This window comes from Scyliorhinus canicula, chromosome 13, assembly GCF_902713615.1.
Source record: "Scyliorhinus canicula chromosome 13, sScyCan1.1, whole genome shotgun sequence".
NCBI classification, from domain to species: domain Eukaryota; kingdom Metazoa; phylum Chordata; class Chondrichthyes; order Carcharhiniformes; family Scyliorhinidae; genus Scyliorhinus; species Scyliorhinus canicula.
The window spans coordinates 68,522,398-68,540,696 of NC_052158.1; the positions used below are offsets into that span (position 1 = coordinate 68,522,398).

The 18,299-nt window shown below is 43.5% G+C and overlaps 1 protein-coding gene across 1 annotated transcript in view; it reads right to left on the reverse strand.

The window, feature by feature from the left end:
• The window catches only part of LOC119975608, a 147,383-nt gene that overhangs the window by 90,423 nt on the left and 38,661 nt on the right, over positions 1–18,299 (reverse strand). Inside the window, exons 10-16 of the mRNA XM_038815396.1 lie at positions 15,170–15,266; positions 14,200–14,238; positions 11,643–11,807; positions 11,139–11,295; positions 10,000–10,064; positions 8,650–8,834; positions 1,883–2,075 (exon numbers count right to left, since the gene is read on the reverse strand). Of these exons, the coding sequence (XP_038671324.1) occupies positions 1,883–2,075; positions 8,650–8,834; positions 10,000–10,064; positions 11,139–11,295; positions 11,643–11,807; positions 14,200–14,238; positions 15,170–15,266 (901 nt within the window). The remainder of the gene's footprint in view (positions 1–1,882; positions 2,076–8,649; positions 8,835–9,999; positions 10,065–11,138; positions 11,296–11,642; positions 11,808–14,199; positions 14,239–15,169; positions 15,267–18,299) is intronic.

The following is an 18,299-nucleotide window of genomic DNA, read 5'->3' on the forward strand; positions in this document are numbered from 1 at the left end:
GTTCCCCCGCTGAGGAGCGAAGGCCTAGCAGCCGGGGCCCATGAATCTAGTGCTTAAATAATTGGGACCGGCCAGATAGGTAGTCCCGGCTGGGACTGAAATGCTGCGGCCTTACCTGTTGTTTGCCAAATAAACCTTTGTTTGTGTAACTTTCTCAGGACTCCGAAAAGATTTTATAGAACCCTACTCCCCTGATTGTACAGATTTTAAAATTAATTGTTTCCAATTATTTCTAAACTGCACTGAGGATGATCTCAGGAACGAATTTAAAAAAAGATCAGTTTGGGTAGAGGTAGGAAACAAGAGATAGAAAACATTGATGGTAATTATGTATAGGTCCCTAATAGTCACTGTACTGTAGAGAAGAATATAAAGACATTAAAGGGTATACAGTAATCACACGGTACTTTGATTCCCATGTAGACTGGGCAAACCAGATTTGCAGCAATAGTGCACAGAGTGAGTTCTTGAAGGCTGAAGAACCATGCCAACATACGAAATAGGGCGGCACAGTGCTTAGCACTATTGCCTCACAGCTCCAGGGACCCGGGTTCAATTCCGGTCTCGCGTGACTGTCTGTGTGGAGTTTGCACTTTCTCCTTGTGTCTGCATAGGTTTCCTCCGGGTGCTCTGGTTTCCTCCCACAGTCCAAAGATGTGCGGGTTAGGTGGATTGGCCAAATTGGCTAAATTGCCCTTAGTGTCCAAAAGGTTAGGTGATATACTGGGTTACAGAGATAGGGTGGAGATGTGGGCTTACGTAGGGTGACGTTTCCGAACGGCCACCTTCTGCACATGATCCCAGCTAGTGCTTTGGAAAATGCTAAAGTAGTTCTCAAGGCAAAGTTCCCTCTAGTTTTCCTTCACTCTGACTGGCATATTTATTGCAATTCTGTGCAGTTCCTTAAGAACTGTGCAACCACATGTGCGTAAATCTTAAAGAGACCGCTTCCTGTGCATTGCCTAGCTGTCCCCTAAACTGAACTACTGCACAGCTGTACACTCATGCAGCTTAGAGGGAACAATGTTTCAATGTTTTGATTGATAATATCGTGGTCAATAATTGCCAGATGCTAAAATTTGGAAAGGCCAAAAAGGCAGAATAGAAGAGCTAGAATTCTGATACTGGAGCTGTCGCATTGAAGAAAGCCTGACCTCAACTAGACATAAGCCAGGCCCTGTATCAGGAGACTGGGGAAAAGTACTGCAACAATTTATAGACAAGTATGAAACTTCACATTCCATAGGCTAGTGTCAATTACAGGGCAGGACTATGCCAGCAAAGTCTTCAATAAATTAATCAAGATCAATAATGTCTCAACAGCAATGCCTAGCTGTATTCTCGCATCAATGGCCATCATGCTGCACTGACCCCCTGATCTCAGCTATTCAGGTCCACAGAGGATAAAAGGCTGCATTCAGTGAAGTTCCAACAAAGCTGGGAGTGACATTTGGATCCCAGCGTGTGGAATCAGGAGGAGTGGCCTCCTCCCTGGTTGGTTCCCCAACATACTGTTCCAGGAAACAATCTCTAATTATTCAATGAACTCTGCCTCCAAGTACCCTTGCCAATTTGATTCCTCCAGTCTATGTGCATATGAAAATCACCAAATCTTTCTTGTGGGACTTGAATCTGGGTCTCCAGAGCATTACCCTTGGTCTCTGGTTTACTAGTCCAGTGACAATACCACTATGCCCCCACCTCCCCCTAAACTTCCTCAACTGCCCAGCCAAACACCATGACCACCTTGTGGAACGCAGGAAGTAACTGCTTGAACAGAAACTGGACATTTCCTGTCTGAAACACACAATCACAAACAATTCCAACATTGTTCAAGAAACATCACATTGATTGTAGTCCATTATTCACAAATGATATTTACCAGGCGTTTTACAGGAGTGGAGCCCTTCCAATGTGGCAATATAACTCTGACCCAGGAAGCTTTTGTAATCATTAGCAGTAACGTCAATGAGGCACTGAGTGGAGTCCTTAAAAAGGAGGTCCTTCCCCGAAAAAGTCGCTGAGTCGAACATGTTGAATGTGGTTTTCTCGGATCCTTCACGGCCGTGTTTCAGCTGTAATAAAAAGCAAACCTCTTACTGTGGTGACAGCAAAAACACTCCAATGGTCTGTTTGTGAATTATCTTAGGAAATGGAAACTGGCATCTCTTGAACGCAACTAAGGATTGACAATAAACAAAGCTTTGTCAGCATCACCCACTAACACAGTCCATTAGCATTATACAGAAGAGCAGATCCTGCATGTCAAGCATACTTAAGGTTTATGGCATACTGTCACTCTGCATTGCAACATATCCACGGCTGTGACAAAATACTAGTTTGTCCTTTTAAAACTGAATCAATATGCAAATAGAGTTAAACAGTCAAAGTTTTCAATCAGGCTGTTGCAATGTAATGTTGCAAAATTTGCTGTTGTAGTCACATAAGGCAACATTTGTGGAGAGAAAAACAAAGTTCACGTTTCAGGTCTGTCTACAATCCACCTTGCTTTTACATTCTTTCTTTCTTAAATGTGTCACACATAATTTCACTTTCACAAAACCATGTTGACTCTGCCTGATCATATGATTTTCTAAATGTTACTAGTTCCTTAATAATGGATTTTAGCATATCTCCAATGATAGATGTTAGACTAGCTGGCCTACAGATTCCTGCTTTATGTCTCCCTCCTTTCTTGAATAGTGGTGTTACATTTGTGTTTTTCCAATCACTGGGATCTTTCCAGAATCTAAGGAATTTTGGAAGATCACAACCAAGGCATCCACCATCTCTGCAGCCACTTCTTTAAGACCCCAGGATGCAAGCCATCAAATGTCAGCTTTTCATCCCATTTGTTTTTCCGGTACTTTTTCTTCAGTGATAGTGGTTACTTTACGTTCCTCCTTCCATTTTGCCTCTTGAATTTCTACTGTTCTTGAAACGTTTCATGTGTTTTCCACTTGAAGATAGATACAAAATATATGCTTGGAGACTCTACGATTTGCTTGTTTACCATTATTAATTCCACAGCCTCACCCTCTAATGGACCAACCCTTGCCTTAGTTACTCTTTTGCTTTCTCTATATTTACAGAAACTTTTACTGTCTGATATTTTTGGCTAGTTTGCTCCATGACTCTAAATTCTCCCTCGTTTTTTTTAGTCATCCTTTGCTACTTTATAAAATGTCCCCAACCATCCAGCTACCAGCAATCTTTGCCGAATTTACATCTTTTCTTTCAGTTTAATACCATCCTTAACTGTAGTTAGCCACGAACGGTGCATCCTTCTTGTACTGTTTCTTTCTCAGTGGAACATCTCCTTGTTGAGAGTTATGAACTATCTCCTTAAATATCTGCCACTGTTTCTCTACTGACTTAGATTTTAAACTATTTTCCAGTCCATTTTAGTCAACTCTGTCCTCATACCCAAGTAACTGTCTTTATTTAAGTTTGAGTAGGGGAGGGGAAAGTGGGATAGATTCTAGGCTCAGAATAATTAAGACAGATGGAGTCAGGATATTAAAAGGTAATCTGAATTGTGCTTACATGAATGCAAGGCCGGTAAGGATTGAAATGGGGGAGTGGAAAACGCTGAGAGGTCAGGAGAAAATAGGTGTTGAGGGGTAACTGAAACCTAGTTGGAATCAAATGGTGATTGGGTAATTAGCTTGCAGTATTTGTGAAGGTGGCGGGAGGTGCATTATTTGTTAGAGAAGTACTAGATAGGACAGAGCTGAATTTAGAAAGTCGTGCTGAGTTTGGATAGACTTAAATACACTAAAAGGGAAAAAGTTAGGAACAGGAATACGCTACAGCACTACAAAGGTAGGCTGATGCAGCTTTGTGGCAAAGAATAAGATGCATGAGCCAAAGCTTCAATTGCAATCCTGGGGATTCCAATAGTCCTCACAATTAAAATAGGGACAGCCTGCATGGAGGCAGAAACTTAACATTATGAAGAGCTCATTTCTAAAATAGTGCATTGAAGAACCCAGTGGGAACAATGCAATATTGGATTTACTTGTACTGAACGAGGAGGAGACAATGGTCAGAACTGTCCAGGCGTTGCGATTCACTTTTCCCTCCAGCAGCGCACCCCCACCCGTGGGTTACGCGGCAGCGTAAAGTGGATATAATGGGAAATCCCATTGACAAACGGCGGGAAGATAGAATTCTGCCTCCTGGGGACCAGAGAGTCTCGCCCAATATACAAAGTAGAAGCAAGGGTACATCCGAGATCCACTGGCCTTAATGTTCTGGCATTCAGGATAACCACGAGAGTAGAAAACAGAAAATAAGCCAATAAAAAATAAATAAATACAAAAAATGTTGGAATATTCAGCCGATCAGACCCTTGCATCTGTGGAGAGAAGGAGAGTTAACAATTCAGATTTTGATTACCTTTCACCTCTGACGGGTATTTCCAGCATGAGACATAGGAACAGAATTAGGCCACTTGGCTCACCAAGTCTCCTCCGACATTCAATCATGGCTGATATTTTCTCATCCCCATTCCCCTGCCTTCTCCCCATAACTCCTGATACCCTTATTAATCAAGAACCTATCTATCTCTGTATTAAAGACACTCAGTGATTTGGCCTCCACAGCCTTCTGCAGTAAAGAGTTGCACAGATTCACCACCCTCTAGCTGAAGAAAGTCCTCCTCATCTCTGTTTTAAAGGATCGTCCCTTTAGTCTGAGATGGTGTCCTCTGGTTCTAGTTTTTCCTACAAATGGAAACATCCTCTCCACGTCCACTTTATCCAGTCCTCGCAGTATCATTTAAGTTTCAATAAGATCCCCCCTCATCCTTCTAAACTCCAACGAGTACAGACCCAGAGTCTTCAACCGTTCCTCATATGACAAGTTCTTCTTTCCAAGGATCATTCTTGTGAACCTCCTCTGGACCCTTTTCAAGGCCAGCACATCCTTTCTTAGATATGGGGCCCAAAACTGCTCACAATATACAAATGGCATCTGATCAGAGCTTTATACAGCCTCAGAAGTACATCCCTGGTCTTGTATTCTAGCCCTCTTGACATGAATGCTAACATTGCATTTGCCTTATTAACTGCCGATTGAACCTACACATTAACAAGAGAATCGTGAACAAGGACTCCCAAGTCCCTTTGTGCTTCTGATTTCCTAAGCATTTCCCCACTTAGAAAATAGACTATGCCTAAATTCCTCCTTCCAAAGTGCATAACCTCACACTTTCCAACATTGTATTTCATCTGCCACTTCATTGCCCATTCTCCTAGCTTGTCCAAATTCTTCTGCAGCCCCCTTGCTTACTCAATACTACCTGTCCTCTACAGGTCCCTCTCGTCTGCAAACTTAGCAACAGTTCCTTCTTCCAGATCATTGATGTGTATTGTGAAAATTTCTACTTTTATTTCATATTTCAAGCATCTACAGTATTTTACTTTTGTTTCAATTTAGAAGGAATGTTTTTACCAAGCATGTTGCTGCATGGCAACTGTTGGTACTCAATGAAGTGACCCTGATCTGGATTGCAGACTGTTGCACAACTGCAGTCAGCTAGTCACACCCTCTGAAATGGTCTGACGCCAGTAAAAGTAAAGAAATTTAAAACCATATGACAACTTTTTATCCCCCCCAAAGTTAGCTTCATTTCAGGCAGAGCAGTAACATGAAAATAAGTAGAGATATCCCGAAATTTTACATTCATCCAGGATTCATAACTTTTCAACAGTCACCTTTTCCTCCCCTACACCTTCTTTGGTGCTCCCACTTCCTTGTAAGAATTCTGTTTGGATATTTCAACTTCTTTATCTAATCAAATTCAGTTGCTGGAATTTGGTGCTCAGAATCCTGCTTCCACTCTCCAGGTCAAATATGAGACTTCCAGTAAAAGGGGTACAGAATGACTATGCTTTCTTCATTAATCCTCAATGTCGGCAATCTCCTCTCCCCATCCAATCTTCATCTTCAGATGGGAATGATTCAGTCTTTCTCTACGTGCTTATATTTTTATGAGGTGCTCCATTTCAGGGCATGATTCAAATTTATCGATATGTCATTAGCACCTCTCTTTTAGTGGAACTAAACTGCATTCTAGAATGCAGTTGCCCAGGACATCTGCTAGCCTCATTCAAGGGGCCATTATTCAGGTGTCGTCCTTGGCGGTGTCAGCAGAATAATGGGCGAGGGACCTGATACCCAAGCCAAATTCTATGTTCATCTGATCTTCACACACATCATTTCAAAAAGGAACAATATTTGGAGATGGAGAGCAGGAAAGCTTGCTTAATTTTTCTGTCGCTGAGTCAGGACCCTGACAGAAGTAACTGCGCCTCTCCTTTCACTTCCTTGGCATCTGCTTGCTCGGCACAAGACCCCCTGGTCGACTCGGTGGTCTCCCTGGTTTATGATTCATAGATTCTCTGGTTAAATAGGATGGACTAGGATGGAGGTAGAACACTGTCTAGATCACTGGAGAACAACCTGCCTGTTTTCTTGGCAGGAATGTCATGTCAGGAGATGTCACTATTCTGAGGTACAAAGGTTATCGTTGGTAGGCAGAATGTAGAGCTGAGGCCACAAGCAGATCACCAATGATCTTATTAAATGGGGGAGCAGGTTCAAGGGACCAAATGGCCTACTCCTGCTCATAATTCGTATGCCTGTGTATATGATAAGATTTGAAACTAAATGGACATTACTCTACTGAGGTTACTTACCATGCCTTGCTATTTTCTTGTTGTTTTCTAATATTTTTAAGGTTGGGTTTGATTTTCCTGCGTTAGCCATTTGATTTATAATTAAACAGTTATGATGAGGTTAGAACATCAATGGGTCTGTGAAGGCCATGGATGCACAACAGCTGACACAGTCTGCCATCAAAGGTCAAACGTTACCCATAACAACGATCAATTCATCTCCACATTTCCGCTGAGGAAATTCATAGCCATTCATGCAAAATAGACTTATAAAGCGTCATGTATCTGCCCATACCAGTTGTCTCATTATTTTTCTCCAAGATCTTGATACAGCTTAGGTTTTCTTTTCTTTATTAGTTTTGTGGGTGTTGCTGCATTTGTGTCCCATCCCAAATTGTCTTTTAAATTGGGTGGCATTCTAAGCCATTTCAGAGGGGCAGTTAAGCGTCAACGACATTGGCTGTGGATCTGGAGTTACAAGTAGGCCGGACCCAGTAAGAATGGCAGATTTCCTTCCCCAAAAGGACTGAACCAGATGGGTTATTACAGCGATTACTGATAGTTTCATGGTCACTGTTCCAGATTTCACGGTCACCATTCCCGATTTGATTAACTGAATTTAAATGTCACCAGGTGCCATTGTGGGGGTTGAACCCAGGTCCCCAGATGACTGTGACTCTTGATTACGAGTCCAGTGACATTGTTACTGTGCTACCTTTAGGGGTGGCGGTGGTTCAGTTCAGAGCGGTTCAGTTCATTCAGCGCTTTTCTTGACTCTGGTAGTCAGCACTCTCTTCAAATACAAGATTGCTTCATCGCTCATTCATGTGGTATTGTTGTTTACATTTTTTTTTTTTTAAAGTACCCAATTCTTTTTTTTTTCCAATTAAAGAGCAATGTAGTGTGGCCAATCCACCTGCCCTGCACACCTTTGGGTTGTGGGGGTCAGACCCACACAGATATGGGGAGAATATGTAAACTCCACACAGACAGTGACCCGGGGGCCAGGTTAAAACTCGGGTCCTTGGCGATGTGAGGCAGCAGTGCTAACCACTGTGCCATCATGCCACCCCTGGTGCGGTATTGTTTGAAAGTTATTGTCTATTCAGCATCAGTGGGGAATTGGCAACACTGGTCAATTAAAAATGTTGGTTATGTGTTTTCAACCAATCGAAAAGCTGATGTTGGCGTTGAGGTGTCGAAAGGAGAGCATGAGTAACCTGCTCGAATCTATAAGTGGCACCGAGGGAACATGGTGCTGCAGAATAGTGGGAGGCTGAGACCGGATTGAGGCCGGATCACAGATGATAATTACCCATGAGAAAATCATTTTTGAGTTAATTGAAGGGAGAGGGTGGAGCACAAGGCTGTAAGTTAATCTAAAGTGGAAAATAACATTGTGTCGGTCGTGCTTCTGCCCTGAAAATGTGAACTTGTTAACAGCGGTAAAAGTCCTGAAGTTGGGGTTTTGGGACTGTACCCAGTGCAGTTTGCATGTTGGGATTAGAATGGATTTTCATTCAACACTCTAGGCGAATGGGTTTTGTTAAACAAACAAAATAGCTGTTCAGAGCTCCCACATCAAGATTGGAGTCCTTATTCAAAAGGTCATACCATCTGCCAACTTGCTGAGCCAATTGGCAGCACATATACCTATGTACGGGGTCAGAGATATGCTTTTGTCTCTCGCCTGTCCTGTCTTTCCATAGTGGTCACACTCCAGTAGTCTGAGCATGAAATTTAATTATTAGCGAACAGTGGCTTGAATTGCCAACTCTAATTGTTCAACTGGAGGGGTTCTGTGGAATATAATGGTTGCAGAGTGATGTGGCAGACTTGGAATTTTGGATGAGTTGTGATTTGCTGTTTTGCTGGTTTCTAGCCGGTCATAATGCACCAATGAAACCTGGAATGACTCCTCTGCATTTTGTAGAGGGAAACAATCAAATATGGTTCACACACTCACCTGTTCATTTTTCAGCAGTTCGAGAACTTGCTGTTTCATATTTGGTCGTGTCATAACAGCATGGGCTGGGACCTTGGCCAGGTGGCATGACGCGTACTCTACGATTGGAGCTGTGGTGCCATCCTTACACAAGAGGCGATAATCAGAAGACTGCAGATTCCGGTTCCAATCGAGCTGTCCCAATGCTATGAGTAAAAATTATTCCAGTAATTATGACTGTTAATCTGTCCGCCAGTACTCAACTAAGTATATTTTTTGGTTTCAAAGAATAGTAGTGTGATAGGTTGCCCCAATATAAAATACTTGTAGCAATTTCCCATAAAACAAACATTCACGCAATGTTGATGACTGATCACCTGGCCTTAACAGGGTAGTAGCCTTTCTTGTTGGCTTAAGCATTTAAGATAGATGAGGCAAGCAAGTGTTACCATAATATATAACTACTGTTGTCCTATAGCACATTGATCCTTGGGGAGTCCAGCCACTAGATAAGGCCAGAATGGCAGCACAATGTTAGCACAGTTGTTTCACAGTTCCAAGATCCCAGGTTCGATTCCCAGCTTCAGTCACTGTCTGTGCGGAGTCTGCACGTTCTCCCCGGTGGGTTTCCTCCGGGAGCTCCGGTTTCCGCCCACAGTCCAAAGATGTGCAGGTTAGGTGGATTGGCCATGCTCAATTGCCCTTAGCGTCCAAAGAGGTTAAGTGGGGTTACTGGGTTACGGGGATAGGGTGGAGTCGTGGGCTTAAGTAGGGTTCTCTTTCCTAGGGCTGGTGCAGACTCAATGGGCCGAATGGCTTCCTTCCGCACTGTAAATTCTATGATTCTATGATAAAATTGTATGACCTTCCCACATTGATGCGAGGGAATGATGAGGAAGCTGACAAACTAGCTTGCTTACTCATAGATAATATCAACATACTGACATACCATGGGCAGCAAACTGAGAAATAAGCCTTGTAATCACTTGGATTGAGCCTGTGACATTGCAGTGGATACTCTTACAGCCACAGCCAGTCAGGTGGCAGCAAACAATGAAAAATGCCGCTGGATTTCCTCAGGAAGCAGAGACTTCTTGGGCAAGGTTCCCTGGCCTCCCCGGTGCAGGTTTCCCAGTGGTGGGAGATGGCCCGCCATTGGCCGACAGCAGGATCTCCCGGTACCGCAGCTGTCAATGGGATTTCCCATTGAATCCACCCCACGCCGGCGGGAAAATCTGCATGGTGTGACCAGCTCCCTCTCACAATAATCAGCAGATTCAGGACAGAGCAGATGCTTAAGTTGGAAACTAGATTTTTTTTTTTACAGTCCTGGACAGTACAATTCAAATTAATTGAGAAAGTTACACGTACGAGAAGTGTTCTCGATAACAGTGGTATGTTTAACGAAAGCCACATCACCCGCTTCGGCCAGGCATCTGAAGGAAATTTAAGCAAGTTAATTCACCAAACACAATTACAAAATTAACTGCATTCAATATTTCCCTCCTTCTTCAATTTTCTCTACCCGCCCTCCCCCCCCTCTCCCCCCCCCCCCCCCCCCCCCCCCCAATGTGGCGACTAAGGGCTTTTCACAGTAGCTTCATTTGAAGCCTACTCGTGACAATAAGCAAATTTCATTTCATTTCAGCTGAGTCCAACTTTATCTTCAGTCCCAACCACTAAGTCACCTCACAGTTGGACACTGGCTGCTGATCAGAGCAGCAAATCAGATTGAGATTTTGTAAACCGCACTATCCCTGTACGCCCAATGGAAATAGTCGTCTGGTCAGAATGCTGACGGACCGATTTTTGTACAGATATCGTTCAAGGAAGGAGAATGAGGATTGGACGTTAGTCACAACAATGGACAGCTGGCATCAAAGTGGTTCAGGAGGACGATCGTTGCGCAAGTTTGGGAGCTGGGAGAAGGCCCTTGGGAGCAGAAGTGTAGAGTTTTAAAGCCACGTCCTGCCCTTCCTGGCCCACTAAGGTGAGAGCCTTTAAAACCTGTCTTGCAGAACCTCTCTGGCTTCCTGGCAGTTTTATTGATCAGGTAAATCAGCCTTGACTTAAAGAAAAATACGACACCAAGTAACAAGGAACATATACAAAAGAGGAAGATATAGGCCTATTTTTGCAAAAGACAAGCTAAGAGATAAGTTAGGGAAAGGGAAAAACAGAATAAGTTAAAATTTGACTCTTTGAAGATGAATGTTTAGCACTCTTGCCTGCAAGAGAAGAGACAGAGCAAATAAGAGAGGGTGAGGATTGTGAGATATGATAGGTGTGCAACAGAGAGAACAAGAGAGAATAGGTTAGAAAGGTTTAGATGCCAAGAGAGAATGGCACTTCACAAGAGTAAATAGTTCAAAACCGTTTTGTTTTGGTTGTTTGATATAACAATGGAATGATTTAAGCAACAAAGAGGGGAATTTCATATGAACACAGTAACATGTTATCACTAATATCGTACAGCTGGATTTCAGCCAGATGAGGATTCTGCACTGTACCTGAAGGCACCGCTGTAGCTGAAGTATCGTTCGTTGCTGTTGGCATCACATTTGTTTTCTGAATGCAATGTTTTTCTGGTACCAATACACAGGGAGCACAGATGGGGATTAAGAGTCTTATCTGCCCCAGGAGCACAACTGTCACTGAAATAGGTTGCTTTATTCAAAAAAGAAAACATAAATTTTCCTGGTCAATAAAATAAAATAGTTCATAACTAAGCACTTGTACCAGCAGAGGGAGTCTGCTGGGAAGAGAGGATAATAGAATAAAGGATCTGTGTAACTTCTCGCGCATCAAGAATCAAAGGCAATAGACAGCAAATACTAAGAAATCAGCATACAATGAGGATAAGGGAATATGAAAGAGAAAAATAGAGTAAAGAAATTGGAAAAACTGGAGCAAGAGACAGATACTCACATGCCCTTGAGCACTTTAACAGGAGAAGCATTAGCTTGAACAATTTAATATTATACATGGGGAGAGAAATGTGGAATAATACTTACAATTATAAACATCACAAGCTCTGATTTTGTTCTTTTTAATCAGGAATCCCATGGGAACATTCCAGCCAGCCGTCCGGCCGATACCTGTGTGACAGGATTTCTTCCTTCTCAGTGATTCCCAGGTCATTTGTGGATTCTTTACAACCGCCACGGCATAGTAAGACGCTGTGAGAAAAATACATACAAATGTAACATTTTCAGTGCAAAATTTCACAAACATTTGATTAAGGGCAGTGGGAAGCGTGTTGGTTTGAGATTGTTCCTGTATTGAGTGGTCGTTGACATGTTAGGCTGGATAACTTTCTTTTATGCACTAAGCTTCTTTGTTCTATTGTTCCATCAATACCAAGTTCCAGCAGGACAATTTTCCTCCAAACCAGCAGGTTTAGGTTCAAATTCCAATTATTGATCACATAATCTAATTTGACCCTTTGGTGCAATACTCTCAGACAATGGCTGTACTGCTCCATGGATTTTTTTTTCCCTATCTCAAAAGATACCCTCTGGCCTTGGATCAAATTAATTTGGGTGTCTCTAATTCAGACCTTCCACCTAAGGAAGCAGAGAACAGTAGATTGCAAGAGTGGGGGACTAGCCAGTACTGTCCGGAGGGTGGAAAAGGTTTGGACTGCATGTCATGACCAGCAGCTTCTGCGCTGTTGGTAAAACCTCTGCAAAAAAGGGCAGCACGGTAGCATTGTGGATAGCACAATCGCTTCACAGCTCCAGGGTCCCAGGTTCAATTCCGGCTTGGGTCACTGTCTGTGCGGAGTCTGCACATCCTGTGTCTGCGTGGGTTTCCTCCGGGTGCTCCGGTTTCCTCCCACAGTCCAAAGATGTGCAGGTTAGGTGGATTGGCCATGATAAATTGCCCTTAGTGTCCAGAATTGCCCTTAGTGTTGGGTGGGGTTACTGGGTTATGGGGATAGGGTGGAGGTGTTGGCCTTGGGTAGGATGCTCTTGCCAGGAGCCGGTGCAGACTCGATGGGCTGAATGGCCTCCTTCTGCACTGTAAATTCTATGTAATTCTATGTAAAACAACATTTTATTTTCAAAATTGCTGCAATTCATTGCAGTCTTTTTGACCTTTTAGAATTGTGAGGTGCTCCTGTCCCTACTTTGCTGCCCCATAGCAATGCTGGAATCCAGTAATGATCAGAGATCCCTTGTCTCTGACATTACTGTGATGGAATGCATATTGCTTAACCTATTTCAATTACACAAATTTTAAAACATGTCATCCCACATGAGTACAGAATTCCTGAAGAGCACCCATTACATCCTGATGCAAATCAGAATGCGTAAAAACAGCCCAGACATAAACGTATCTGTGCCTGATCCACTGCTGTTCAGGTTGTACTGAAATATTACCAGGAAGTGATAAGGTGATCCATCTCAGGTTGTACTTTTAATTTTATTCGTTCATTGGGATGTCCTGAAAAAGCTCAACTTTCACACCTTCCTAATTGCCCTTGAGAATGCAGTAGTAACCTGCCTTCTTCAGTCGTTGTAGTTCATTTGCTGCAAGCACACCCACAATGCTGTTAGGAAGGGAGTGCAGGATTTCGACTCTACCCTTGTCCTTCTACAAGGCAGAGGTTATGTGTTTGGAATGTGCTGTCAAAGGAGTGATACTCAGTGGATCGTGTAGATGGTATACATGCTACCGCAAAGCTAATTTGAAGGCAATGGATGGGATACCATACAATTGGGCTGCTTTGTCCTGGATGGTGTTGAGCCTCTTGAGTGTTGTTGGAGCTGCACTCATCCAGGCAAGTAGAAAATATTCCATCACACTCCTGACACGATTTGTCCCTCCAATGCACGAGGAGCTGTCCATTACCAGCAATGTTTAACCAAGACCTGATCTCTCTGTTCCAGTAACCATTAAACATAAGACTTTTCCGAGGAGAGCAGTCTTAATGTTCACTGCGTATGGAGTTCATTTCTGGTGTGACAGTGTTTCTTCTTGAACGTATATTTATAATAATCTTTATTGTCATAAGTAGGCTTGCATTGAAGTTAACTGCAATGAAGTTACTGTGAAAAGCCCCTAGTCGCCACATTCCAGCACCTGTTCAGGCTCACAGAGGGAGAATTCAGAATGTCCAAATTACCTAACAGCACAACCAGGGGCTGGTTTAGCTCACTGGGCTAAAACACTAGCTTTTAAGGCAGACCAAGCAGGCCAGCAGCACAGTTCGATTCCTGTACCAGCCTCCCCATACAGGCGCCGGAATGTGGCGACTAGGGGCTTTTCACAGTAACTTCATTGAAGCCGACTCGTGACAATAAGCGATTTTCATTTCATTTCATTTCATTTTTCATTTTCCGGACTTGTGGGCGGAAACCGGAGCACCCGGAGGAAACCCATGCAGACACGGGGAGAACGTGCAGACTCCGCACAGACAGTGACCCAAGCAGGGAATCGAACCTGGGACCCTGGCGCTGTGAAGCCACGGTACTAACCACTATGCTACCGTGTTGCCCCAAAGGTCTACCAAATGATAACATCAATTCAGAGACTTGTCAATGTAATAATCGCTTAAACACTTACGTATTACGTCACTGCTTGCTTCGCATTTACTAAGATCGTCTGCAGAGTGGAATGGAAGAAGTATAATTTAAAATTAAAATAATCACCACCTCATAGCCTGCAACACATATAAGCTTGTGCCTCCTCCTGCTTTACACATGCTGTGTACACAGAAATCACACAGCATGCATGTCGACTAAATCACAGAGCTTCACCGCCACACACAAATCAATAATGGAGCAAAGGCATACGTTTTACTGTTGGAGACCTGTCCAATCCCTCAACATTTCAACAACCTATTAATTTTTGGGTGAACCCTTTGAACTATACTACGAATTGTGATTTTATGTTTCAAAAAGAGTTTCTTCTAATGTGATGTTCCTGAAGCTCTGCAGAGACATCTGAACTATCTTATAAAAATGTTCTACATGGCGGTAAAATTCACTGACTTTGGACAGTTAAAAAAATCCTGGACGGGATTCTCCATTTTGCCGGCGCCCAGGGGTTTCCTGACGGCGTGGGGCTGCCCCACAATGGGAAACCCCATTAACCAGCCGGCGTAACGGAGAATCCCGCCAGTGGGTCGAGGCAGAACTACGGCGGGGCGGAAACTCCAGCCTCTATATAATACTTTATAAAAACCTTATAGCCCCAAGGAGAGTGTGGAAAATATACAGTGAGAGAGAGAGAGAGACGTTGTTTAGGATGTGGAAAACCCAACAAGAGGTCTTGAAGATTAAGTTCTGGCTTACAGTATAATGATATCAGGCGAGCCTGTTACAGGTTACATCCTTCCAAATTAACAATCATTTATGGTGCACGTCCCTACTTTTCAAAAGCAACACAGTCCCAAAGGCAATAAATCTGCGCCGGCCAATATGAAATGAAGCCCAGGTCCTAATGTTCTTATCTCTACATGAGGCCATATGTCATTTAAGCCCAAGATCCATGCAATGAAGGTGACGATTTATAGTTTGTGCAGAAAACCTACTTTGGTTATAGTATTCAGCCATGACAGGGACGAGGCCACATTTTCCTCCAACATAGATCTGCCCACCATCAAGGCTTACTGCATCAGCGACACCAGACTGCAAAAGAGAATTTGTTTAGTGTGTGGGTGTGCATTTCTTTCTCTATCTATCTCCTTTCCTCCCAAAGCATGAACCCATAGATTTCCCTTCAAATTTGCACCCGATACATGAAGCAAGCATTAGGTATGGGCAGTCAGCAGAGATTTTTTTCTGAGGGGTCTTCCTCTCTCCTGCATTAATGCTCCAGACCTTGTCCTGTCTAGATTTGCCAAGAGGCCTCTTGCTTTTCCTCATCAGCCATTGAGAGCATTCAAAACATTCCTCAGAAGCTTTTCCTTTACCGGATGCTTGCCTGCAAAATGATTGAACCCATTTTGAATAAAGTCCATCTCGGAAACTGTGAGTATAATATGATTGAAATCAGTGTTGGACTTACTGGGAGTGAGGAAGCTATAGGGGTCGTTAATATTGATGGCGTGAGGAAAGTTAAAGGAATAGATGGTTGGGAGACCAAAGCTGGAGAGAAATGGGACAATTTTAAAGGCACAATGTGGATATTACAGAACTAATAGGTAAAAAAAACACAACCTGAAGGGAAATAACGCAAGGAATAAAAATAGAAGGTTTTTATTTTCAGGACAGGACAATTTCAGTCAGGCGGAGAAGGATGATGGTGGATGGCGCATTCAAGAAAGAAGCTGAGAGCCCTCAGATCTTCCTGGTGGGGAATGGAGGTGTAGAGGGGTTGGATATCCATAGTGAAGAGGAGACAGTTAGGTTTAGGAACGCAGAAATGGTTGAAATGATGTAAGGGCTCAGAAGAATCACAAATGTATCCAGTATATCTGCAGGATTTTCCTTCAGTTGCGTTTATTTGTGTTGCAACACGAGAGTAAGCACTTCCCACACATGCGAGGAGACAGTATCAGTCACAAAGTGAGAGATGCTTTTCGACTGATTCACAAGCAATCCTGACACCTTTCCAGTCTTTGGCAGGAGTTAGTGTTTTATATTTTGGGAAGTGGAATTTTATATGCAGGAGAGGTGGGTTTTCCAGTACGGGAAGCTGGTTTTTATATGTGGAATTGGTGCTTTTTCTTATGTCAGTGTCCATCAGAGCCATGCACAATGTTATCCTTCATTCTCAAATCCTACAACTTTGGAAGTATTGGTTGGATTTTTCTCTTAAGGAATCCATGAAACTTTGGTGGGATGCCATTTTCATTGAACATAGATGCTTGGCCAATTCGCCATGGACTCTTGTTTCAAGGCGATACTGTGGGGCGATGATACCAAACAAGAGTAACAAGTGTTGGCTACTGGCTGCAATGCTGCATGGCCAGGAGCAGAGTCTCACCATAAGGTTCCTTCTTGAAACCATTGATTCAAACATTTCAGTCTGTACAATCAATTACCTTCAATTAATTACACAAACTAAGATGGCCCTTTAAAGACTATAAGCTTCCCCAAAATCGCTGCACACCTGTTACCAGGAATTCGGCGGTGTTTTGAGCACACAGAGTTACTTGGCTGCAAATGACATCCACCAGCAGTATAGATGTCGTTGGAACATTCTCTCAATTATTTTAACTAATTGAATCAACTAGGAAATTTTAAATTTGACTTTCTATGCTTAAACCTCTCTGGTGAATTGTGAACTTTAGTGGGCCAAAAAGACGAAGCACCGGCAATACTGAATGACTTTAAATAGTGATTGAATTTAAATATAGAAAGTGTACATTGCTGAGTTATTTATTGTTCATTGCTAAACCATGTGCAGCCTAATCACTGGTTGTAGCTCACGGATTCTACTCTGGCTCTGAAAGAGCCTTGGGCTGGGATTCTCCCAACCCCCCCCCCCAACCCCCGAGATGGGTTTTCGGACTCACTAAAGGCAACAGCGTTCTTCAAGGCTCGCCGGTCGCGATGGAAAACCTGCCGCATGGGGACTGGAAAATTCTGGCCTTGATATTCGGAGATGTGAGCATTTTTAATAGAGTTGGGCAGGATGCCTGCCATGATCAGCTGATGACACTCCAGTCAGTCACATGATTCTTGGTTCATAGAATTTACAGTGCAGAAGGAGGTCATTCGGTCCATCAAGTCTACAACGGCTCTTGGTAAGAGCACTCTACTTAAGCCCACACCTTCACCCTATCCCCGTAACCCAAGCTAACATAGTCGGATACTGAGGGACAATTTAGCATGGCCAATCTACCTAACCTGCACATCTTTAGACTGTGGGAGGAAACTGGAGCACCCGGAGGAAACCCACGCAGGCACGAGGAGAACGTGCAGACTCCGCACAGACAGTGATCCAAGCTGGGAATCGAACCTGGGACCCTGGAGTTGTGAAGCAACACTGCTAACCACTGTGGAACCGTGCCGCCTGGTTCGAGTCCCACTCCAGGGTTTGATTGCAAAAATCAAAGTTGACACTCTGGTAATACTGAGGGAGTGCAGCATTGTCAGAGGTGCCATCTTTTGGGTGAGATGTTAAACAGGGCCCTCTGCCTGCCTCCTGCCTGTAAAAGATCCCATGGCAGCATTTTGAAGAAGAACTGGGATGTTATTCGTGGTGTGCTGCCCAACATTTATCATTTGCTATTTGCCTGAGTTTGTTGCATATTGGCGACTGTTATATTGCACAGTAAGAAGTCTTACAACACCAGGTTAAAGTCCAACTGCTTCTTTAGCAGTGCCCCGAAAGCTAGTGATTTGAAACAAACCTGTTGGACTTTAACCTGGTGCTGTAAGACTTCTCACTGTACTCACCCCAGTCCAACGCCGGCATCTCTTGTATTGCAGCACTGATTACATTTGTAGGGCACAAGCTACTGCCCACTTTGCACCCGAAAGGCAGCGCGACGCGGTCGGTAGATGCCAGGAGATCCCTCTTCCGAGATCTACCCAACTCACCGTGCCTCCCGAGATGTCGCTATCTGAATCCCGCCCATTGTGGGTGACATCATTAGTTTTCAAATTTACGTATTAGAGTGAGACAGCTAGTCTCACTCTAACATACAGTTCCCTGAGGTACTGGAGATCTCGTGTGAGTGCCATTCAGTACTGGTCTCCACAAATGGGGAC